This window comes from Neolamprologus multifasciatus, chromosome 3 (genome assembly GCF_963576455.1).
Source record: "Neolamprologus multifasciatus chromosome 3, fNeoMul1.2, whole genome shotgun sequence".
NCBI classification, from domain to species: Eukaryota; Metazoa; Chordata; class Actinopteri; order Cichliformes; family Cichlidae; genus Neolamprologus; species Neolamprologus multifasciatus.
This window is the reverse complement of record NC_140441.1, coordinates 3726022-3751763: the sequence shown is the minus strand read 5'-3', so window position 1 is coordinate 3751763 and position 25742 is coordinate 3726022. Positions and strand designations below refer to the sequence as shown.

Here is a 25742-nt window from a genome sequence, read left to right as displayed (position 1 = left end):
TGATTCCAGCTGTCGGTCGGAGTTCTCCTTGTCCTGTTGGCTGTCCGGAGAGAATATTCCATTAGTGGCACGACTGACGAGGAGGACCTTTGGTTCATGTTTGCTGTGAACTCATCAGAACATCAAGCTGATAACATCCATGAAACAATCATCAGAGGGACAGTTTTATTCAAACAGTTATTGCCTTTCATGTGTTGTGAAAATTAATAACTGTTATTTGTCCACTGCCATTGTAGCTGCAGCTTCACTCACTGTGATCACCAGCTCCTCTATAAAGCTTGTTCAGGTCCAGGATATGAGTGGCTGTATCGATCCATGGATCAATAGTACTGACAGCAGTGTTGGTATTGGTTGAATATCAGCATGATATGAGTGTCTCTTATACACTGATTTGTTCTACATTAGTTGATCAGAAGGTTTTTATTTTAATTCATCATATTTTTACATAATCTTCAGCTTTACAGCAGGAATAGGTTCCTAATAAAGTGAACACTGAGCATGGACCGTGTAGTCCTCAAAATGTTGGAGCCAAAACTGCACCCTGAATTAACTTTGAGGGACACCAGGTGAGGAACCTGCAGCTTTACTGACACCCAGTGGACACAGCAGGAAACTGCAGCAGCTCAGACAGTAATTCAAGTGTTTATGCAGTAATTCATTAAAAACTCTGAAATTCAAATAAATGAAAGTCTTTTTCATGTCACTCGCTCAGCGTCTCTCCTCTTATCACCGCTGATCAGACACATTTATTTATTTGAAGATGCAGTTGGCGGCTGACACGCTGATGATGCGCAGTAGGTCTGATCTTTGTATCTGGATTTATTTCACAGGGACAGTGTTCATGTTCATGGACATCAGGATAATGAGCTAAACTGCTCATTTCCATGTGTAGTCCCTGGGCAGGTCACATGACTCTATCCAACATACAAAGACACAAAGACACACAAGAAAAGCCAGAGAAACAAAGACAAATCCAAACAATCCATCATACTGAGTCAAAGTGATCACAGGTCTGCTTTGTTGGAGATGAGCTGTTAGAGCCGATCTATAGAGAAATATTTTTGATACTGTTTCAGTTATTATGTTACATGTTTGATTTTGTATAATATGTTGTTAGAGAATAAATGCTGCGCGTTTAATTTTGTGTCGGGTAAGAAAAAATTACAGCGCATGTGTGGTAGCAGGTTAGAGTGAGCCAGGATGGCAATGGAAATGTGCGCTGTAGCAGCAAATAGTTTTTGACCGTGACATCTTTTGTTTGTATGTACGAGTCAGACATAAATCTGAACAGCTCAAATTAAGAAGTGGAAGAATTATTTTTTCAAAGCTTGGGACAGAAATTCGCCACTACATGAGCCTTCAAAGTGGAACATGTGGACTGTTCCTTTATTACGACCACTGAAGGCCACGCCCCTCAAGTCATGTGATCATGTGGTTTGTAGGAACGCTCCTCTTCCTCAGATGATCCACCTGTGCTTCCTCTCCTCTCTCCTCCACCTGTTACAGTGAGGGAACGTCCTCCATGATGGAGGAGCTGCTGGAAAGTGCTGAGAGTTTCCTCCAGAGTGAGACCTCTGTCACAGTTCAGAGGATCTACGGCAGCAGAGACCTTCATGGACACTAAAAGTCTCAAACACACAACAACAACATCACACTGACTCCACTCGGACATCACTGATCAATAATCAAAGAACACACAGATCAAACTGATTGATCAGCCATCAGAGGAGTCGGATCAATGGAGCTGCTTCTGTTCCTGATGTCCCCTGTTTGATCCTGGACCTGAACTCTTCCTGCAGAGGAGACACAACACAGTCAGACACACACAAACACACACACACACACACACACACACACACACAAGTCCCCCTCTTCCCCTCTACTTGACTAACTGTGATGCATCTGCACACAAAAAAACTTTGTAGAATTGCTTAAAACAAAATAATTTAACCAATAAACAGTTAACAGACTCTAATCCAGTAACAAACTCTTACTCAGGTATCCATGAAACATATTTCCATGGCTGCTGTAAATCTTTCCTGCCTGAAATAGGCAGGAAGGTAATGACAGAGAGACTGACAGATACCTTTGACTTTCAGCAGGACTGTTTTGTATTTGGTTACATTCCAGGTGTTTCCCTGCCTTAGGCCAACTCCACAGATGTATCTCCCACTGTCTCTCTCTGTGGGGTGTTTCAGGGTCAGACTGAGGTCTCCAGTTTTCAGCAGGTCTTCATTCATCTTCGTTCGGTCTCTGTAAACCTGGTGCTGTTTGTGAGGCTGGTCAGAGCCGTTCTTATACACGTGGACCAACAATACAGGATCATAATGCCACCACAACACTTCAGCATCTTCAGACAGGTTTTGTGTGGTTTTGAGGGGCAGCTGGACAGACTCCGCCCCCTCCTCCACCTCCACCTGACAGACTGAGAGGACAACAAACACAACATGAGCTGTACAAAGTGTGATTGGTGTTCACAGAGCAGCATCATGTGACTCTTGTTCTGCACTAAATGAAGCGATGGAGTGGCGCCTCCTTCAGGCAGAGAAACAGCTCATGGGGAGAAATAATTATTAGAGCAAAAACAAGAGTGGAGCTGCAAATAAGGCAGGGAGGAACGCTGCAGAAAACTGTTCATGTGTGAATTCATAACTTCATAGATTTCTTTGAGCACTAAAATCAGAGCTGCTTCTATTTCTAATATGACAGCTGTACATTAGAGCTGGAACACTTTAAATGTGAGCCATAAAAACATGATACTCTACAAGTGCATTCAGCTCTGACACTGTCACATCATGAAGGAGACGTGGAAATCACTTTGTTACACAAATCAAAGTCAAATCAATTCTATTGATGGAATATTGTGTGATCAATAGACTGATCAGTTGCTAATCTGTCATCTATCAGCTGGAAATCCAGCAGTGTCAAACAGACTGGGCAGCAGATTAGGACCAAACACAAACACATTGAGACTTTTTCTTCAGCACCAGTTGCAGGTAAACTGCAGCAACAATGTGACTCAGACAGTTTCTCTATAACTGCAGGGCTTCCTGCGCTGCTGTTAGTCAGATACGGATCAACAGGTTGTGGATAGAAAGCAGATTCCTTCAGCAGAGGATCCATATCACACTTGAAGCATAGCGTTATAGCTCACCTGGCTGAGAAGGTGGACTGAAGGCGGGGCTTACTACAGGTGCCTGTGTGTCCCTCACTCTCTCCCCACTTTCCTGTCTACTCTCTGCACCTATATAATAAAGGCAAACATGCCTCCAATAGAAATCTTTGCAAACACAAAGGCCCACAGCAGCCCCGTGTTCTCCGGCTAAAATGAGAGTTTTTGTCAGTGGAGTCTGGTGGCTTTAACCACAGAAACATTACAGCTGCGCTCAAATATCACAAAGAGCTGTGACAGCAGAGAAACACATGAAAACCCTCCAAAGATCATCTAGAAATAGAAATCTGTCCACTGTGGGACGTGTGAGGCTGACATTAATATGTCTTAAAGTGGGAGATGAAGAAATGCTTCCAGGGCCCAAATCATGGAGACAAACATCAATCCACACTTCACTTTGTTTCCTGTCTCTAAAGTGGGAATATTTCAGTGTGATGAACAAACGGCCTCCAACAAATAAAGCTGATTTCGTTTTCCTGTCTTTTCTCCAGCGGCCTCAGCTTCTTCCTCTTTCCCCTGTCTTCTTCTGCAGACGCTCCTCTGTAGCTTCAAGCTCTTTCTCTTTACAAGGAGAGCTACAAACCTTTGCATCCAGCCACAAAGACCCCATGGGCTCCTCTGGATCATCACACTCAGCATTTTCACAATAAAAGCCTCATATTTATGGCTGCTCCACCCTGACATGTGACAACATCCAAATGACTGGATCAAAGTGTTTGAATGATCTCAGCAGCTTTAAAACTGTTGATATTTATACATTTACACTGATTTGGACTAAACTAACAAAACTTTTGATTTGATCCAAATTCAAATCATGCCAGAGGCTTTTATTTTGAAGTTAGGATCATTTTAATGGTCTTCTTAGTCTGTTCATTTAAACACACAGTTGCTCCGCCTGACATTTTTGGCTTTTAGATCAAAACATCAAAGAATTTATTTTATTTGAATGAACTGAAAATAGATTCAAACTAAAAGCTTTTAGAGAATAAACTCCTACATGACCTCTGACCTTTGACCTGTATCTACAGCACTGACCTCTGACTTTCAGCTCCACTTGTTTCTTCATCAGGATGTTTCCCTCCCTGCTGTAGACGGTGCAGGCGTAGGTCCTGTTGTCTACATCTGTGGGGTATTTCAGGGTCAGACTGAGGTCTCCAGTTTTCAGCAGGTCTTCATTCATCTTCGTTCGGTCTCTGTAAACCTCGTCCTGTTCTTCAGGCTGGTCAGAGTTGTTATCATACACGTGGACCTTCCTGTCGTGTTTGTCCATCCACTCCACTTTAGCGTCTTCAGGCAGGTGAAGTGTGGTGTTGAAGGGCAGCTGGACAGACTCCACCCCCTCCTCCACCTCCATTTGGGGGACTGAGAGGACAACAAAGCACAACATGAGCTTGGATGGAGACATTTGTGTTGACTCTAACAGGCTGAATGCTGCTGCTTCACTGGGAGCTCACTGTTAGATAGAAAGTGGTCAGTGTGAAGAGGAGACGCAGCAGAAAGATGAAGACTGACAGGAAGAAAGCAGTGAACAGACTGTTGGAGCTGCTGTTAGTGGGACAGGACTTTATTCAGTCTCTGAGGATCAGATTTGACTTGATGAAGCAGAGAAAGTGTTTCTGTCACACTCACTTCATCACACAGCTCAGTTTGACAACATTTGGAAGAATTTGATAGAAGCGTTCCTTTAGTAAAAGCACCAAGAAAACACCATGAAAACACCTCACTACACACAAAACTGCAGTACTGGCAAACTGTACATAAAGTATGAAAAGTCAAAGTACTTATTGTGCAGAACAATGTTCCCATCAGTGTTCTATGGATCAATATTACTGCTGCACATGTTTAAGGCTGAGCTCATTTCAAATCCTTTCTATTGTGTTGAATCTGCAGTAATGCATCATATTCTATAAAATCATATGTTTGTAGTGGCTGTCCTGTGAGGACCACGTATCTCTAAATAAACAGCTGTTAATGAGCTCACAAACACAGGCCTACAGCTGGATTTGAAAAAGTCCATTCAATAGAAAATCAACAATCACAGCCGGATTCAAAGGCTTGAGCTCTGTGTGACATGGTTACCTGTCAGTATCTACAGGGGGATTCAAATATGAAGGAAACATGAAGGTGGTGCATTAGAAAAACTGCTGCTTTCAAGTGCAGAGCAACAAACTATTTGAACTGATCCAACTTTATTAACACAGACAAAGATTTGTGCATCAGCTGCTGTTTGCTGCTATAGATATAATCCAGCTGATGTGGGAGAACTACATGTGACACTTTGATGCAGCCATAAATCTGACTGATTTCTTTCCTTTTTCAAAGGTTGATGCATCAGTTAAAGTCCTTAAAAAGCTCAGAAATAAAGAGAAAGGTTGGTTAAAGCAAAGAGAGGCACTGGCAGCATTTAAGACACTAAACAAGAGAAACAGATCAGAGAACATCAGACTGAATAAGTGGAATAAAGTGAAACAGAGAACTAACGCTCCCTAAGAATGGAGCTGTCAGAGGAAGAGAGCAGCAAACTGAAAGTCTCTATTAGCTGCAGAGCTCTGAAACTTCACACAGCTTTGAATGATAACATGGAGAAAGGATGTGGAGACACATCCTTTCTCACACTTCTGCTAGAAATCATCTTCTAGTTATTGTGACTCAGATGTGACTGATTATAGATGAGGACCAAAGAAGGTTTTTACTGAGATTTGAACTGACTTAGCTTAGCCTGTGTTTTAGCCACATGCTAAACAAACACATGTTCAGAAACTAGAAGATGTTACCTTTCAGATGAAGTCTCACACATGAACTTTGCTCCTACAGTTCATCTGCTGAAGCTTTTACATTTGGCTGGAAATCAAATAAAAACCAAAACAGCCACAAACATCAGACATGCTAACACTGTAACATTATTGGATGGAGCCACTGAGACTGAACCACCATTAAGAGTCTGACCTCTGACCTTTGACCTGTATCTACTGCACTGACCTCCTACAGTGAGATTCACTTCTTTCTTCAACAGGATGTTTCCCTCCCTGTTGTAGACGGTGCAGGTGTAGGTGGAGTTGTCTCCATCTGTGGGGTATTTCAGGGCCAGACTGAGGTCTCCAGGTTCCAGTAAGTTTCTCTTCATCTTTGTTCGGTTCTTGTATTCATCGTCCTGTTCTTCAGGCTGGTCAGAGCCGTTCTCATACATGTGGACCTTCCTGTCGTTTCTGTCCTTCCACTCCACTTTAGCATCTTTAGGCAGAAAAACTGTGGTTTTGCAGATCAGTTGGACAGACTCCACCCCTGAATCCACCTCCACCTTATAAACTGAGAGGACAATAAAGGAAAACATGATGACATCAGCAGCAGCTGTGATGGTCACATGACCTCCCTGTCCCCTCCTTGTCTTCTACAGCTAAATATCCCAGAATACATTTTGTCCAAAACTCAAACGCGGCAATGGTGGATGAGTGCGGCTAAAAACTTTTAAATACTACTCTTTCTGGAGAGAATGTAGCTGTGTAAACTTCAAATATCTGCTCGATTTATCGAGACACCACATATTTGCAAAAGTGCTCCAATGTCTTCAGAGACGTCTGTTACCCACCAGATCCAAAGCCGAGAAAAACCGAGAGGTCGAGGATTAAAACAAAACAGCATGTTAATACGTGGAGATTCTGAAGGCTGCTTCAAAATGATCAGATTATATTTTAAATACTTGTTCAGTCCTCTTCCAAACCCCAGCTGCTGTCTGTTGTCATTTTTGAGTGTCCACTAAAATAAAAATAAAGTGTCCTAACATCTCACCTTTTTGTTTTTATTAAGGCATACATGTACACTATTTTTATTAATAGAGATTTTGCTACTGAGGTTAAACATGATATATAAGCCACTTAGGTAACTTCTAAATGTTAATATTTGGTTTTTTTCAGTGTTTTCTTTGTTCCTGAGTAAATCGGTTTGGCTGAGATTAAAGTTAAGCTTCATAACATATTAATCACAGTTAAATTAAGAGGGGACGGCAGTAAAAACTCCGGACCTGTGACATCATAAAATGGTGTTCCAATTGTACAAATCGCGAGTCCGTGCTCGCGTTTTCGGCAAGTCCGGACTTGCCGAGAACGCGAGCACGGACTTGCGTACTTGAGAATTGAAAAAAGGCCCTACTCTCAGTCAGATTGTGGGGGTGTCCAGCGACCGCATGCTTCGTAGTGCGCATTTGGAGACTGATTACATCACAGCAACGCAACGACGGTTGTCACAATTCGAAGTGTACTCCAAATGCGCTCGACAACTGCGCCGTCGATTTCCCCAAATTTGAAGTGTGGTCTGGTGTGTGGACTTCAGTCGTGTCCAAATTCATGGGCTGACCTTCGCGGTCTACGTGGGCCGGGTCCTCAGAAGGTCGGGTAGGCCAGAAGAAGTAGTAGTAGTAGAAGTAAACGGCTGTAAAATGGGACAGTCTAGCTTTCAGATTTGCGTCACCGCTGTCTCGTTGGAGTTTAATAAACTCAGCCGTCTGCTCCTTGCTATCTAAAATATAACAGGACACTGTTGCGTGTAACATGTTGACCTATGTTTGCATCAGCCACTAGATTGCACTGTGTTGCTGCAATGTGTGTAATTTACTGGCGAGCAAGAAGCTCCAGAAAAAATGAGAAAAGGAAATAAAGTGGAATCGGAGCAGAGATCGGTGTGTGCATGCATTTAATAAGAAGCTTGGTATGAAGACAAAGATAATACATGGTGTCAGAGTAGCGGTTTTCTATGCAATCCTTCGCCGTCGGACATCGAAGACATGGAGGCTTACGGCGTTCCCACACCGCACATGGATTGGGACTCTAGCAACCTGCCCGAGGCATGGCAGCGTTTCAAGCAGCTCGCCGAGCTAATGTTTGCTGGTCCTCTTCGGGGGAAGGAGGAGGCAGACAAATGCAGCTACCTTCTTCTATGGGTCAGTGAGAAAGGACGGGACGTCTACAATGCGTGGATGCTCACCGCAGATGACTCCCAAAAGCTTCAAACGTACTACGATAAGTACATTGATTACATCACACCGAAAGCTAACCCAATCTACGCCAGATATAAGTTCCATGAAAAGGTGCAGGGTGAAAATGAGGCGTTTGTACAGTTTATCACAGAACTGAAACTGCTCCCTAAATACTGTGGGTACCCAAATACAGATGAAATGGTCAGGGATCGCATCGTATTTGCCACTAACTCACATGTCCAAGAAAAGCTACTCAGCCAAGGCGCAGAGCTCATGCTAGAGAAAGCTATAGATATAGCACGATCACACGAGCTAGCAAAGCAAAGCTAAAATCTATGGGCCACTCCAGGGGCAAAGACACTGTGCACGCCATCGGCAGGAAACTGCACAGACAAGAAAATCCAACAAGAAGCGTGAAACCAAAAGAACATGCTAATGTAACACTAAAAACGTGCAGCTATTGTGCCGGACAACACAGTAATAAAGACATCTGCCCAGCAAAACGAAAGCAATGTGCAAAGAAAATGAACCATTTTGCAAGAGCATGCAGGTCAAGACTCCCTTTGCAGTAAAAAGCCCACCTCAAATCAGTACACACTGTGAGAGAGAACATAGAAGTGACAGCTAAGGACACAGATGAGGAGCAAGACTGTTTCTACATTGATAGCATCACTATAGAAAATGAAGGAAGAAATGATGAGCAAGCATATGCAGACATGCAACTTGGTTTCCCCCCACAGGCAGTGAGGTTTAAAGTTGACACTGGGGCACAAGCGAACACAATTCCAGCCAACATGTTCCAGACACTCTTCCCACATGTGACACTGAAGCCTGTCACACACAAGCACACGGATTACGGGGGACACTCACTCAGCGTGGAAGGGAAATGCCAGCTAAAATGCAAACACATAGACAAAACCCGCACCTTGGAATTCCACGTTGTTAACACAAGCGCCCCACCTGTATTAGCAATGAAGTTTTTGCAGTGACCTTAACCTGGTCAGGTTTGTGATGGCAGTGACGGAGGAAAGAGACGAGACAACCAGCAGTTCGCAAGCAATACTAGACGAGTATGCTGACATATTTAAAGGGATAGGAGAATTTCCTGGTGAATGCAGTTTCCATGTAAACCCAGACGTCGCACCCACAGTCAGCCCACCTTGTCGGATTCCAATCACTCTGTGAACCCGACTCAAAGATGAGCTTGACAGAATGGAATGGAATCATATCATATGCAAGGTCACAGATCCTACGGACTGGGTGAATGAACTTGTTGTCGTGAAAAAAGCCAAGACAGGCAGACTCAGAGTATGTCTGGACCCCAGACCCCTTAACAAGGCTATACAAAGACCCCATTACCCTCTACCCACCTTGGAGGATGTCACCACAAAACTTGCTGGGGCCAAGTATTTCAGTGTTTTGGACGCCAGATCAGGCTACTGGGCCATTAAGCTAAGCCACGAATCATCTCTGTTAACCACATTTAATACTGTGTTTGGCAGGTACCGCTTCCTCAGGCTGCCATTTGGCATAATCTCAGCCCAGGATGAGTTCCAGCGACGCGCGGATGAGACCTACAAAGGCCTGAGGGTCGTGGCAGCCATTGTGGATGACGTGTTGGTCTTCGGAGGAACCAAACAGGAGCATGACGGCAACCTGAGGGCCATGCTGCAGTGCAGCAGGGAGAGAGGTGTAAAACTGAACCCTGACAAGTGCACCATCTGCGTCAAAGAGGTCAGTTACTTCGGTCACACATTGTCACACGAAGGACTAAGACCAGATCCACAAAAAGTAAAAGGCACATGGCGCCCCCACAGAACAGGGCAGAACTGGAAACAGTGCTGGGAATGGTTACTTATTTAGCAAGATTTGCCCCACATCTGTCAGAGATAAACGCACCACTCCGCCAGCTGTTAAAGCAGGACAGTGAGTTTGTATGGGACAAGAACCATGACAGATCCTTTCAACAAATGAAGGAGCTGATCACTAGAGAACCAGGCCGAGTTCTCTCCTTCTTCAACCCCAAAAAAGCGCTACAACTCCAGGTCGACGCATCCAAAAGTGGTCTCGGTGCTGTGATGCTGCAGGACGGCAGGACGGCAGGCCAGTTGCCTACGCATCCAAGTCACTTAACAGCACTGAGCAGAACTATGCCCAAATAGAAAAGGAGCTGTATGCTGTTCTCTTTGGCTGCAAGCGGTTCCACGAGTACATGTACAGTCGACATGTGACCATTGAATCGGACCAAAACCCACTAGAGTCCATACTCAAAAAGCCACTAGGGCCCTCAGCTCAACACTCTGAGAAGGACCACATTGGGTGGATGGCCGGATAAAAGGTCTCAATGTCCGCCTGACATCCAGGAGTTTTGGAACCACAGGGATGAGATCTCACTGATAGACAGGATCATGTTTAAAGGAGAGAAAATGATAATCCCAAAAAGGCTCAGAAAGGACATGATAGATCGGATTCATTCCAGCCATATGGGCATAGAAAAGAGTAAAAACAGAGCCAGAGACCTTCTGTTTTGGCCAGGCACAGGAAAGCAGATTGAGGAAGCAGTCGGAGCCTGCAGCACATGCCAGGAGAGACAAACTGCTAACCCCAAGAAACCCCTGCTGTCACATGCAATACCAGAAAGACCGTGGCAGGTCATAGCAACCGATCTGTTTACTTGGAACTCGGAAGACTACATCATCATTGTAGATTACTATAGTAGATTCTTCGAGTTGGAAAGACTGCACAGCTGCACTGCAGAAGCAGTGATCCGCAAACTAAAGTCAGCCATGGCCAGGCATGGTATTCCAGAGTCATAAGTGTGATTAGTGATAACGGCCCGTGCTATGCTTCAAGTAGGTTCCAACAGTTCGCAAAGTCATGGAGTTTCACCCACAGCACTACTAGCCCCCATTACCCACAGAGCAACGGCCTAGCCGAAAAGACTGTCCAGACAGCAAAAAAACTACTGGACAAGGCCAAAGCTGAGCATAAGGATCCCTACTTGAGCCTATTAGAATACCGGAACACCCCCGTGGACAACTTAAAGTCGCCTGCACAACTACTCATGAGCCGGAGACTCCGCTCCATCCTCCCTGCAACACCAAAACAGCTGGAACCACAAGTAGTTTGCCAGGAAACAGAGCGTGAGAGAAGAGAAGTCTGCCAGTAGCGCCAGCAGACTTATTTCAACAGAGCAGCCCGACCTCTGCCTCAACTATATCCTGGCACACTGGTCCGGTTCCGGCAACAAGATGGTTTCTGGAAACCAGCTGTGGTCACGAGTTGTGCTGACACATCCAGAAGCTAAAACATAACCACAGATACAGGACAAGTTTATCGCCGTAACCGCCGACACCTCCGACACCTCCGACACCTCCGACACCTCCGCAAAGGCAGAAACAACGTAGGAGGTGATGAGTTCATTCAACTGACAGTCAACAGCAATGACAGCGCTGAGGTTTCTCAGCCCCCCCCCCCCCCCCCCCCCCCCCCACAACTCGATATGGCCGTGTTACTAAACCAAGACAGGTCTTGGACATGTAATATTGAAAAGGGTGCAGGCGGATCGCTGCCCTAAAAAAACCAAAAACAAACAAAAAAAACCCCAGCTGTTCACATATTTGTTGTTCCAATGATGTCACTAAATGCATCTGTTTATTATGGTAATGATGTAGCCAGTATTGAGTCGAATGCTATGTTATTAATAGATGTTGCTCAGGATGTTATTCCCGTAATTTCAGTTGCCTTAGAAATTTTACAAGCCTGAGTTGCTTTGTTGTTTTGTTTTTTCGGAGCAGAGATCAGTGTGTGCGTGCATTTAATAAGAAGCTTGGTATGAAGACAAAGATAATACATGGCGTAAATTCTCGACCATCTCACACTTCTGTTTAATCAGTTTTCTGTTTGACTTTTATTCAGCTGTGTGAAAACCAAGGAGGAACCCTCCCAGGGATTAATAAAGTTTTATTTTATCCAATCTAATCTAATAACTTTAATTATTAGCCAAACCGATTCACTCACGAACAAATAAAACACTGAAAAAAGCTAAACAATTACATTTTTAGGTTGTCTAAGTAACTTATACATTATGTTTAACCTGAGTAGCAAAAGTCTGCGGTGATCTGAAAATGATGTGCTGGGAGTTGTGCCGTTTTCCGCGGCTCTAGTGACCATCGAGCTCTCGGCTAGCTATCGAGCTGGTGGGTAGCAGACGTCTCCGAAAACGTCGAAGGAGTTTTGCAAATATGCGATATCTTGATAAACCGAGAAGATATTTGAAGTTTACACATAGGGAGAGACGGTAAGACGGGGACGGAGAGACAGTAAGTGATGGAAGTGACGGGTAAGGTAAGCGACCCATGTTGTAGGTGATGTCAGACGCTGGAGATTTGGCGGAAAAAAAAGCGAATGGTAGCGTAGAGTTTAACAAAGTTTCCTTAAGCTTCAGTATTGCCAAATAAACTAACCAATTGTCATATAACTAACAACATCTGTCCTATCATCTCTAACACTCTGGAGGACAACGGGGAGAGTTTAGACGCTCTCCAAGAATACATCGACGCTGTTTCAAAGATTTAGTAATGAAGAAGGCCCAGAGTGCATCTTCCCTGGCCAAAATTGAGACGCCGTCATCGAAGAGATGTCGCCCGGCAGACTCCCCCGGCACAACATCGCCTGTCTACAACATCGTAGACATCCTGGAGTCAATCGACAAGCGATTGTCCAGTTTCGATGCGAGGCTGTCCCTGGTGGAAATTTTACACCGGGAATTTAAATCTCTGAATCCCTGGAATTCAGCCAGCAGCAGGTGGAAACGCTTGCTGCTGAAAATGCCATGATACGGGAGTCGGTCAAATCTCTCACCGATAACGTGACGCAGCTAAACATTGAAAATAAAAAAATAAAAGAGTCCGTTATAAATCTACAAGCCTGTAGCATGAGAGATAATCTTGTGTTTTCTGGTATTCCAGAATCTGCCGGAGAGGACGCGGAGGCAACGGTGAAAAGCTTCATTAAAATCCACCTGAAGCTGCCGGAGGACACCGTAAAGAACATCGACTTTGATAGAGTGCATCGCTTGGGGGGCATGAGGTCGCGGACTGGGAGACCACGTCCTATTGTGGCCAAATTCAGTCAATTCAAACAGAAGGAACAGGTGAAGAGTCGCGGCAGGGAGCTGAAAGGAACGGACTTCAGCGTGAACGAGGTTTAAACGAACTTAAAACAGCTGAGTTTCCTAATGTGTTTGCAGCCTGTTATAATTCTAGACAAAGGGGGGTAGCAATTTTAATACATAAAAATGTTAATTTTACAGTACTCAATACAGTTATAGATCCAGAGGGTAGATTTCTAATTATTAAACTATCAATAATAAACAAAAAACTATGTATTGTAAGTATATATGGTCCAAATGTTGATGAACCCTCATTCTTCTGGCAATCCACAAATATAATCAAACAGTATATGAGCGACTATGGCCTTTGCGATGCATGGCGCTCCCTTCACCCCAACAGTAAGGAATATTCTTTCTTCTCACATGTTCATCACTCCTACTGGATTATTTTTTGGTCAGCAGCTCACTGCTGAGTGACATTTTAGACACTGAGATTCACCCTATACCTGTCAGCGATCATGCTCCTGTATCTTTAACACTAATGCACAAGAATAATACTACGCCAAGTAAAAACTGGAGATTTAACACATCACTACTTAAAGTTGAAGACTTTATTAAATATTTTAAAAAGGAATGGATTTCATATTTAGACTTTAATGACACTCCCGGAACATCTGCTTCTGTTCTATGGGAAGCAGGGAAAGCTGTGATGAGAGGTAAAATAATTTCTTTCTCATCACATAAAAAGAAAGAAGAAAACAAAAATATTCAGGAATTAGAAAAAACATCAAATCCTTAGAAGAAGCCTACGTGTTCCACCAAGATCAAGAAATAATGAACAAAATATGCAAAACAAAACTAGAATTAAATGAAATTATTAATAAAAAAAACACAATTCCTTGTACAAAGACTTCGCTTGCAGAATTTTGAACACAGTAACAAATCAGGTCGATTTCTAGCAAACCAGTTAAAAATAAATAAAGAAAAAACAACTATATGTGCTGCTAAAGATTTATCAGGGAACAAAATATATGACGCTGGAAGAATAAACAACATTTTTAGAGATTTCTATGAAACTTTATATTCACCACAAATAAACCCATCTAAAAATGAAATTGATCAGTTTCTTGACAACGTAACTCTTCCAAAATTACTAGACAGTCAAGCAATGGCACTGGATTAGCCACTGACGCCATGTGAACTCCAGGAAGCCCTGATAAGTATGCCCAATAATAAGGCTCCAGGTCCAGACGGCATTCCTGCAGAATTCTACAAAGAATTCTGGACAATTTTGGCACCAGTATTCCATGGAATGTTGCAGGAAATCGAGGAAAATGGCAGACTACCACCAAATATGAATTCTGCCAACATTAGTCTCCTGCTAAAACAAGGCAAAGACCCTTTATTTCCCTCAAGCTATCATCCAATTTCTCTTTTAAATGTAGACCTTAAAATAATCTGCAAAGCTCTCTCAAAGAGATTAGCAAAAATACTTAGATGAGCCCTGGCTAGATGTTGAACAGGCACTATGCAATGATCTAGAGATTTCAGACCTACCATTTATTAGCTCAAACAAAAGACATGAATGCTTTAAAAGCATCAACGTCAGCTTTTCTCTGACAGCATGGTGGGAGTTTCTAAAAATAATGGAGTCTTCATTAATCCCATGCAAACGTACACCTATCTGGAATAACCCTGACATATTACAAAACAATAATATGATTAATTTCCCAGAATGGAGTTGTAAAGGAATTAAATACTTAGAACATATATTATTGCATTTGACAGACTAGTTACACAATATGGGATCAACAAGAAAAGATTTTTAGAATATCAACAAATTAAATCCATAGTAAAAAAGAAATTTAACCTCAGTCAAGTTGAATTACAAACACCACCAAGTGCAGTACATTTTCTTATTCTTAAATCCCCCAAATTATTATCTAAAATATACAGAACACTTTCTAAAATCGATGAATCAATATCCCTTCTTATTGCAAAGTGGGAAGCAGATTTATCAGTCAGCTTAGACCAAAACTTCTGGTCTCAGGTATGCTTAAAAACCTTTAAATTGATTAAAAATCCCAGTCTGCAATTAATACAATACAAAATACTACATAGAGTGCACTATACAGGTCATCGGATGTTCAAGTTCAACTGCTCACACTGTCAAGTCAATACACCAGGCAATTACATCCACGCTCTTTGGTTCTGTCCACCAGTGCAGAAGTTTTGGCACGGGATATGTGAAGACTTATCAAAGTGTCTGAAATGTAAAATTCCAACCTCCCCTTTAGTATGCTTGTTGGGAAATTTGGATGACGTCACTACAGAATCTAATACAGTTCACATGGTTTTTACTGCCCTATGCATCGCCAAGAAAATGGTCCTCATGAACTGGAAAAATAAAAATAATCTTAATTCTAGCCAATATAGAAACTATCTAATAGATCACATTAGTCTCGATATAGCCTCTGCCACCACATTAGATCAATCCCTCTGGGCTCCTTTGATCGGCTCCATCACCTAGTGGGGATGGGGGGTCGTGGGTTGATCCCGCCTTAGCTATTGTGGTTGATGTGGGTGGAGGTTGGGACGGGCTTAGGGCGCCTGGAGGACCCCTAGAGACGTTATCCCTGGAGGGCTTAACCCGGGGGTTGTGTTCATAACCTGATTAGTGGCTCTGGTCGCTCTTAGAGATTGTTCTCCTCATGCGTGCTGCGGGGCTGGAGGATGGTCTGTGCTGGCGGACGTAGGTTACTGGCTTGGTGGCCTGGCTGCCCCTGAGTGGATCCGGGGCAGGCGTGGGGGTTTGGGGTTCAGGGGTGCTTCGCCTCCGTGCTGGGGCTCTGGCTGGGCCTTGGGGGCTTCGGTCCTCGTCGGTGTGTCGCCGAGGTTGTGGGCGGGTGGGTGCACGGGGGTTCAGCCCGTTCAGCGCAGGGGGCCTCTTGTACATCGGTCTAACTGGGGGGCTCTTCAACTGGCAGGGAGGTTGTTCCATCAGGGCATCCTCCCCTCCCTTCTTTTCCTCGCAATCCCCGGCTACCTCCCTCTTCCCGCCCCACCACACCCACCCATATGGTGGGCCACGAAGGACACACCCAACCCATCCTTCAAATTCAGGGAAAAGGAGGACGCATTTGTCGGCTGCATTCGGAGGAGTCTACGAATTTGGACAGCCTTCGGCGCGTCGCCGCGACGTAATCGGTCTACAAATGTGGCCTCAGGAGTATGCAGCCCATGAATTTGGACACCCCCTGATTGTGTAATAAAAGTATGAACATGTATTTTGTATGTTTTGTAGCAGTGTGTACACCTGAGACTGTCACCTGTCTGTCTGCCCTGCACTCTCTCTCTTTTTCTTTCTCTCTGATTGTGGAAAAAAAGTATGAACATTCATTTATAAGTTACACTTGTGTTTGAATCCTGCAGCTAATCACACATTTGATTTCCATGTGTGACAACTGCAAGTGTCCAGAGTGAGGACAGACTGAGGGACCCATTGCTGCACATCATCTTTGAGGCTTTGCACCCCTGATGATCCAGCAGGACAAACTCAGCAGTGTGTGATGAAGAGGAGGAGGAAGAACCAGCAGCAGCTGACAGATGGAGAGAATAGACAGACTGTTCCCTGTTTGTGAAGGACTGCTAGAAAAGGTTAACATAACTAATTGTCTTTCCTGAATCAGTCTTATCAGGTAATGTTCAAATAATTGTATCATTCCAGTGTTTTCAGTGTGGGAGAAAGTACTCGGGGCCTTCAAGTTACACACTATGAAAGGCAGCAACAAGTTTAATGTTCAGAAACCTAAAGTATGTATCAGCACCAGAATGGACCTAAAATATATGTTTGTTTCAGTTCTATGAAGCTTTGAGTATTTTGGATTAGTAGTACTGTTGTGTTTGTTGCATCATATTGCTGTAATTGTTTATATGCTTATTCTGAGGTAAGTTGATCTATAGTGTTACATCATATTATATAAGGATGTGTCACGGCTGCCGAGGCGAGCCATGTGGTGTAGAAGGGAGAAAGGACCCAAAACGCAGGCAGTAGCTGATAATGCTAATGATGTTTATTTACACAGAGGGGAGATGGCAACACAGGCACAGAGGGAAGACAAAACTAAAGACCTAAACTGGAAAAACTAAATGACAAACCTGAGAGGGTACCAGAATGGGGGAGAGGGGGAGAGGCGGAGAGGCGGAGAGGGGGAGAGGCGGAGAGGCGGAGAGGCAGAGAGGCAGAGAGGCAGAGAGGCACGGACGAGGGACAGGACACCGTGGAACACAGACGAACCGGCAACAGGCAGGAGAACACACAGGGCTTAAATACACACAGCAGTGATCAGGGGATGAGAGACAGGAGGGCAACACACCTGGGAGAAATCAGGGCTGACGGGAAAGGGGAAACGTAAACTGAACACACTCACATGAGACAGAGACCTTCAGAATAAAACAGGAAACTCACAGACACAGAACTGGACAAGATGCTGAACTAAACAGACTGATTCACAAACAGACGGTATGACACCATAGACAGACAGAGACACAGACGCAGACTCATAAACAGGCATAATGACATCAAGGACAGACGGGGGGGACGACATGGAAGGAGGACCAGGACAGGCACAGAACTGAAATCTAACAAAATGGTGAATAATAATGAAATACCTAATCAGAATAAAAAAACCATAAAGAAACATAAAACACTGAGACGGCAGACTCAGGACCATGACAGTATGTTATGTGTTTGTGTACTTTCTGCCCAGTTTGACCCATTTAGCAGAAGTCAGCCTGTTTAAGGCTCTGATATCTATTCTGTATGACTTAAAGCAGTTATGACATGGTCTGATTTTCTCACCCAATAAAGGAATATTTAATATATCAGTCTACTGATGAACAACATTAGCTAATTGTTATTTACTAACTAATCTTAAAATGACTGTTCAGTACAGAAATTAAGCCCAACAATCGTGTTTTTACAGTCCAGTGGTCTCAGCCTCAGATACAACTAGGGCTGTCACAAAAACCACATCCTCCTGTGCCTGCATTTGTAGGCCGATTACGTTACAGCGACACGACAAAGACTGTCCAAATTCCAAGACTCCTTCAAATGCGGCCAACAAATTCGTCCTTCATTTCCCCAGATTTGAAGGATGGGTCGGGTGTATACTTCATGGCCCAACCTATCCCAGAATTCATAGCTCAGTTTCCAACAATGGTGGCAGCTAGTTGGTTATAATATTACTGTTATTATTCTCTCTGGGTCACAAAATAAACGTTTAACTTATTTTCAGGCGAGAATGTAGCTGTGTAAACCTCAAATATCTGCTCAGTTTATCAAGACACCACATATTTTCAAAGGGCTCCGACGTTTTTGGAGACGTCTGTTACCCACCAGCTCGATAGCTAGCCGGGGTTCAAGGCTCACTAGAGCCGGTGAGAACACCGGACTCCCGGCAAATCGTTTTCAAACCCACCGCCGTCTTTCGCTACTCAGGTTAAACATGATATATAAGTCACCTAGATAACTTAAAAATGTTATTGTTTGGCTTTTTTCAGTATTTTATTTGTTCCTGAGTAAATCAGTTTGGCTGAGATTAAAATTTATATTTTTTACACAGCTGAATAAACGTCAAGCAGACAACCGATTATCAGAAGTGTGAGATGCTCGAGAATATACTCTGGTGTCCTTCTTAACCCTCTGGGTTTGTTTGAAATTACTACCCTTTCAGCTTGTTCGTGGCCAAAAGTGGCCACCAACAGATTAGTAATTAATTTTATTTTTTTTTTTTGCCATTTTTTCTGCATAAAGCTTTTAACTAACTTCAGTTCTTTCCATAAATATAAAATAGTTATTACTTTTTAAAGTTTAACCCTTTAAACACCAGTTTGTTTGTCCACTGCACTAGCTGGAAGACAACCTCAAATCTCACAATTGTATATAATTGCATTGCTACTGAAATTTCTTGTATTATTAATAATAGAGCCTGGGACATGTAATTGATTCATATCAACACTGATTATAATACATTGTTATTTTTGTACAGGGAGAGCAAAAACATAAAAACTCCCTCTCAGCTTGTTCGTGGCTAAAAATTGCCACCCCGTTTTCGTTTGCAAAATGCTATAAAATTAATATATATTAAAACATTTTTCTACTTTCATTGACTTGATTTTTAAATTAGCATGGGTCCTAGTCATGAAAACCAAAATATAATTCAAATTCAGAAATTATACCCTTTGAATACCAGTCAGATTATGTATTATTGCTACGCTTTTGGGGGAAAATAGCAATAAAGTTCATATTTTTTAGCATATGAATGATGAAACCTACAATATTTTATCATCATTGCAGGTCAGTAACAGTAACAATGATTTATTTTTTATTTATTTATTTTTTGGCTGAATGGCCAAAAAGAAAATCACACGTGGTGTGTTAGTGGCCAGAAAGGCAATTTAATGACTAAATAACTACTGAAATGACCACTAAAATGATCAAAATTTATATTCCAGTGTGTGCTTCTGTGTGCATCCTCATTAGCAGCAAGATGTACTAACCACATTAGAGTGGTTTTTGTAGGCACACTTTCAACACCTGGTGCAAGGGGCTGCTGTTCCAATCCTGGAGTTGCACCTTTTGCACCTTCTTCTCATTTCATTGCTGGGGTCACACTCTGGTTCAGACTACTGTATCTTGAGATCAATGGCAGAAGTGGCTGAGAATCAGGGACAAGGGTGTCTTGCAGTTGCTGAGGTCACCAGCATGTGCCCCAGCTCTCCCAGGATCACTCTTCATTTGTAGGTTGTAGAGGACTCCCCCACTTCAGTGAAGTTGTTTCCAGCGGGACAAAGGCATCGTATCCCAAGAAATCCAGGAAATTGGAGAGAAGAGCCGGCAGCCATCAGTTAGTTTTCCTTCAACAACTCGAGGTGCCAACATCCTCTCTAAGTTATCCAAGCTGTATTTGTGCCTATTGTAGTCCAGCATGGCTTCTTGCTTTCACAGGTCCTTTATTCCGCATCACTGACTGCTGGTTCCTTGAGTGTTGCTGTCAAAAGAAGCACATTCCTCCATTGCTTTGGCATGTGTGATATCGCCGTGGTAGTTTTGGTGAAGCCAAAGACAGACAACAAAATCTTCCTCTGCTGCATCTGGAGGAGCTGGGGAGGAAGCTCTGGGTTGTTTCCCCTGTTACAGTTTTCATCTGAGTAGTTCTTCTGCCAAGGTGACCGAAGGAAAGACATTGTCCTCGGAGCTCCTCCGTCAGTTAGAGTCTGAACCCCATGCCATTTTTTACTTCCTGAGAACTTCCAGTGTTGTCATCCAACATACTATGTATTGCTTTATTCTGGTTCACTTCATCTGTAATCCTCTAATCCTCACACATTCGCCTCCCGTGCAGGTTTGTAAAGGTGCACAGCAGCTAAAAGATCTCCTTTGTTATAAAAAAAAGTCAAAAGTAGACAGGCTGCTAATGCAAGAAACTGCATACAGGGTGACCCCTGGTTTGATACCAGTGGGTACTGGATTGTAGAGCAGTCTCTCTTCAGTAGAGGGACCAAAATGGTTTTCCTTTCATGAGGGATCCACTCAGTCACCGGCTCCTCGGTCTCAGAAAATGCCCCTATGTTCTTTTCCATCAGCTGCTCGGCCTCCACCTGCATGCCCCCCAACCCCAATCCTCCCCCAAAGAAGAGGATTTAGGCACTGGCTAGTACTCATTATCAGTTGTGATGCAGTCAGCCTCTTTGGAGATTATCCTCTCATCTTCTGGAGAGGAAGTTTCTTCATCTTGGGCAGATGTCTTTTCTTCAAGGGCAGAGGACTGCTTGCTGTCCTTGCTCTCTGACCAGATCATACAGACAGTGCTTGAAGCAGTGATGACCTTCTTGCCATATTGCCAGAATAAATTATCTGGAAGCTGTTAGGCTTACTTACAGCAGTAGCAATGTCTGCACCTGCATAAACTCCAGGACACGTTTACAAACAGTATTTGTTGTAGTTTGCACTGCAGCTGCAGTTTTGAACTCTGCAAAATGTCCTGTGATTGTTTTTCTTTTGTTTTTGTTTTTAGAGTTCATATTTTGGGTATGGTATCTTTTTATGAAAAATACAAGAGTAAAAGTGCTTTTAGGATGTGCTTCAAAGCAAAGTTTGACTGGGAACCTCAAAGCTCAATCCGGTCGTTAAGTCTGACGTCACTAGCCGTGTCTGGGCCTAAACTCCGCTGCAGGTCCATATATCAAACGATCACTATGGCATTACTGAGAGTTGAAAAACTGTCTAAAGTCTTTCATTTTTAATAAAATGATCAGAGTTCTGCTCTACCAGGTGTAACAATTGAGGCATACATGAAAACGGAATTTATGACATTAAACAGAGTTAGAAGTTAGCAGGAAGTTAGCTCACTAGCTTCTATCTAAATACAATATAGCATGTCCTGACTGTGGGGTTTTGGAAACAAATTAAAATGTACAGCTCTGTTATCACTTCCAACATAAATGAAGACAGAAAACTAAACAGCAGTGATGTTTGTAGGGTTGCTGAAGTTTGGCTAGCTGGTATATAATGATGTGCTACGTGACCACTAGCAACACAGCTATGTTAGCATAATATAAACAAGCTAACTTTTTTTCCACTCGATAAAAGTTAACGTGAGTGTTCTCGGTGGTCAGGAACAAATGTAATCACATGGCAGGATGCTGTAAATGGACCAAACTTCAGCCAGGAGAACAACTGAGATAATCCATCCACAATACGAGGTTAGTCATTCATATACTGCTGCATGGGCGGGGCTAGTTACATAAATGGTAAATGTTAAATGGCCTGTATTTGTATAGCGCTTTTACTAGTCCCGCCTAGGGACCCCAAAGCGCTTTACACACCCAGTCATCCACCCATTCACACACACATTCACACACTGGTGGAGGCAAGCTACAGTTGTAGCCACAGCTACCCTGGGGCAGACTGACAGAAGCGAGGCTGCCATATCGCGCCATCGGCCCTTCTGGCCAACACCAGTAGGCGGTAGGTGAAGTGTCTTGCCCAAGGACACAACGACCGAGACTGTCCAAGCCAGGGCTCGAACCGGCAACCTTCCGATTACAAGGCGAACTCTGAACTCTTGAGCCACAGTCGCCCCAGACCTTACATCCTAAGGTTTTAAAAACTGAGCTTAAATAAATGATTAGCAGTAATAAAAGCCGAGGGAGGTTGCTAGGCAACCTGAGCAGCGCGACGAAGGCCAGACTGTCCAATTTCACAAGCCTCTCACTTCCACACTTCTCGTACTTCGTAGTACCTGCCCCATGTAGACCATGACGTACGGGTACTACGAAGCGCGCGGTTGCTGGATTGGGACACAGCTTGTGTCTCAGTTTGTTCCTGATGTGTTCCTGACTCGTTCTTTGGTAACTAGTCTGCAGCGTCCTGTAAAGTGCTGCAGACATGTTGGATGAAGAGCAGAAGCACAGACAAACTGAGCCTCCACAGTCGGCCATGTCTCACACACATCAGCACAGAAACCATGAAGATCTCATGTGTCTGCTCATCTGAACATCTGAAGCTCTCCACCACATGACTGAGCACAACTCAAGGAGGAACATTTACTGAAGCTGCTGCAACATTTACTGTCAGCACATGTTTCCATGTCAGCCTGCTGTAGTAGGAGAGACTCACCTGACATGAAATAGTCCCCGTAAACTAAAAAAAGACTTCCAGAAACCACAAGAACCACCAGGAGAACCAGGAGAACAAGGAGAACTATAGTCCAAGATGGAAACTGTTCTGTGGACAAACACAATGAACAGCATGACCGTGGAGCTCCGACTGAATGAAAATAATGCATTTAATGAAGAGGCCCACATTTCAATCAAAGAGCCACCATGGTTATTCTGAAATGTTAAAATGAGTTTTCATCTTAGTGATGTCAGATGTATCTACAGCATGTAATTATTGCTGACCTTTGACCTGCAGCACGACTTTCTGTCTCAGGATGTCTTCGTCCCTGTAGATGGTGCAGATGTATCCTCCTGTGTCCCAGTCTGTGGGGTATTTCAGGGTCAGACTGAGGTCTCCAGTTCTCAGCAGGTCTTTGTCCGTCTTTGTTCGATCTCTGTAAAGGTTGTCCTGTTTTTTAAGGAGGTTGGTTCTATTTGGATACACATGGACCATCATGAGTTCTCGGTCAGAGCGAGTCCACTCCACTCTTGTGTCCTCAGGCAGGTCAGGTTTTGTTTTGCAGGGCAGGAGGACGGACTCTGAGCCTTCCTCCACCCCTACCTCCACCTGCTGGTCTGAGAGGACAGTAAAACATGATATAATAATACTGTAGAAGCATCAGCAGTTGTCATGGAATTAGCTGTGTGCAGGCAGGCAATAGAGGACCCAAACGCACACTCAAACACAAAAGGTAACTCAAAGTCCTCAACTTTATTGCTGGCAGGGAAAACAATACATAACTATACTGGGGCATGATAAACTGAGACATGAGGAAACACAGGGAAAACCCCACAGCTCCAGGAATGAGAGATTGACGACGTGACACTAAGCACGGGGAACACAGGGCTTAAATACAAAAGGCAGCAACAAGGCAATGAGACACGATGGGAGCACGGCTGGGCCTAATTAACGTGATGAGACAGGAGGCACAAATCTTCAAAGTAAAACTAGAAACTGAACTTACAGACACAGACTCAGAGGAAACACAGAGGCATGGGACCAGGGCAGGCACAGAGACACAGAACAGGAGATCAAAATACAACCAAAACCCAATCCTAAAAACTACAATTAACCTTAAACATAAGATAATAATAATCAAAACCACTGAGCCAAAGACACAGGACGCAGGACAGCATTAAAATGATGGAAATCATAGTGATGACACACGTTTCTTACTTTTGATTCTGTCCTACTAGCAGAGATGAAGTATAACAATATTTGTTTTTGTTTTGAATAACTAAACTGAGGGGTAAATATAAATATACAGTACAGTAGGTTACCATGGTGATGTAGTCAGGTATTAAGAACTGGTGATCACTCGCTTTCTACTCAGCATCTAAATTATTCTGGTGTTGTTTCATGTGAACCCCACAAAGGTTTAGTGAGCTTCATGTTTACTGTACAGTGTCTACAGTGTGTAAAATGTTTGAAAATAAGCCTCAACATTTTGTTTGCTTTTCTGTTTCATGGAGGTTCTTATTCTACCAATCAGTCTGGCCTCTGACCTTTGTCTACAATACTGATCATTTTGTAGTTAAAGAGGAGTTTGTTGCTGACCTTTGACCTGCAGCTGTATGTTTTTCAGTCTCCGTTCTTCTCTCCCATCACTGATGGAGCAGGTGTAGTTGCCGCTGTCAGTCTTTGTTGGTTTTCTCAGAGTGAGGCTGAAGTCTGAAGAGTCAAGAGCATCAGGCTTCAATGATGTGCGTCTGCTGTAAAGCTGGTTTTGTCCTCTAAGATCGTCTCCTCCTTCTCGTCGTATGTGGACAGACTTTGAGTCCAGATCATCACGAGTCCACAGCACCGTGGGATTGTCCTCAGGTATAAAACCTGAGTACTGACAGGGCAATGGGACAGACCCTTCTCCCTCATTCACCTCTACCACCAAAGCCAAGGCAAGCTGGGAAACTGATGACACACAATAAAAGAAAAAAAAACAACAACAATTTTATCTGCAGGAATACAATTCCCCATTTTTATAGCCAGCCAGCAAATGAACAGCTAAATTTAATGTGAGACGAGAACTGTTAAGACTGAGTCTGTGTCTTTAAACTCAATCTAAAAGCTGGATTCTCAGATGGACCACCTAATGTGAGAGACTAGAAGAGCAGTCTGCTGCTGTGTAGGTTATCAGTCATGGTAGTCTTGAGAACTTGAAAAGAACGAAGTAGATTTCTTTAGGTTCTCCTCTCATCCAACAGGGTTGTGAAGCAGTCACAGATGTGCCATAGGCTCCTCTATGTCACCCAGAGTAGCCAACTTTTGGAGGAAGTGAAAAAGGCTCTGGGCTCCCTCAGAGGGAGGACACCTAGCCACTGGTTCAGGTATGTAGATGAACCCAAGAAGTGGAGGCCTTCACCAAGCACATCGAAAAAAAATCAAGTTCACTGAGGAGGAAGAAACCTCAACAATGACGTTTACTGAAAGCTCCCACAGACAGACCAGTACCTACTCTTTGACTCCCACCAACCACATGTAAAGAAAGCTAAAAAAAACAACAACATCCAATTATTCTGGGCCTTCATAAAATCAGCAAAGATGCTGCAGAGAGAAGAACAGACACCGACCAAGAAGACACACAAAAGACAAGTTTTGTCAAAAGAATTTTCTCCAAGTGTAACATCCCAGTCCATTTCACACCTAGCAACATCCTCAAACAAAAACTGGCTGTCAAGGTCAAAATTCCCAAACACAAGCTGAACAACACAGTGGCTGCAGTGCAGCAAGGAGAGCTCGTACCGCCATGAATATCAGACACTCTACA

The 25742-nt window shown here is 43.5% G+C and overlaps 1 protein-coding gene across 1 annotated transcript; it reads right to left on the bottom strand.

Annotated features, from left to right (window-relative positions):
- Positions 1–1693: 1693 nt before the first annotated feature.
- On the bottom strand, positions 1694–24905 carry LOC146521112 (uncharacterized; the record flags this gene model as incomplete). Its single annotated transcript, XM_085148697.1, has 8 exons — positions 1694–1793; positions 2087–2425; positions 4208–4534; positions 6152–6560; positions 9720–9846; positions 22816–23044; positions 23221–23553; positions 24536–24905. Coding segments are annotated over 8 exons (2226 nt in total), but the record flags the coding sequence as incomplete, so codon positions are not given.
- Between the last annotated feature and the right edge of the window lie 837 nt (positions 24906–25742).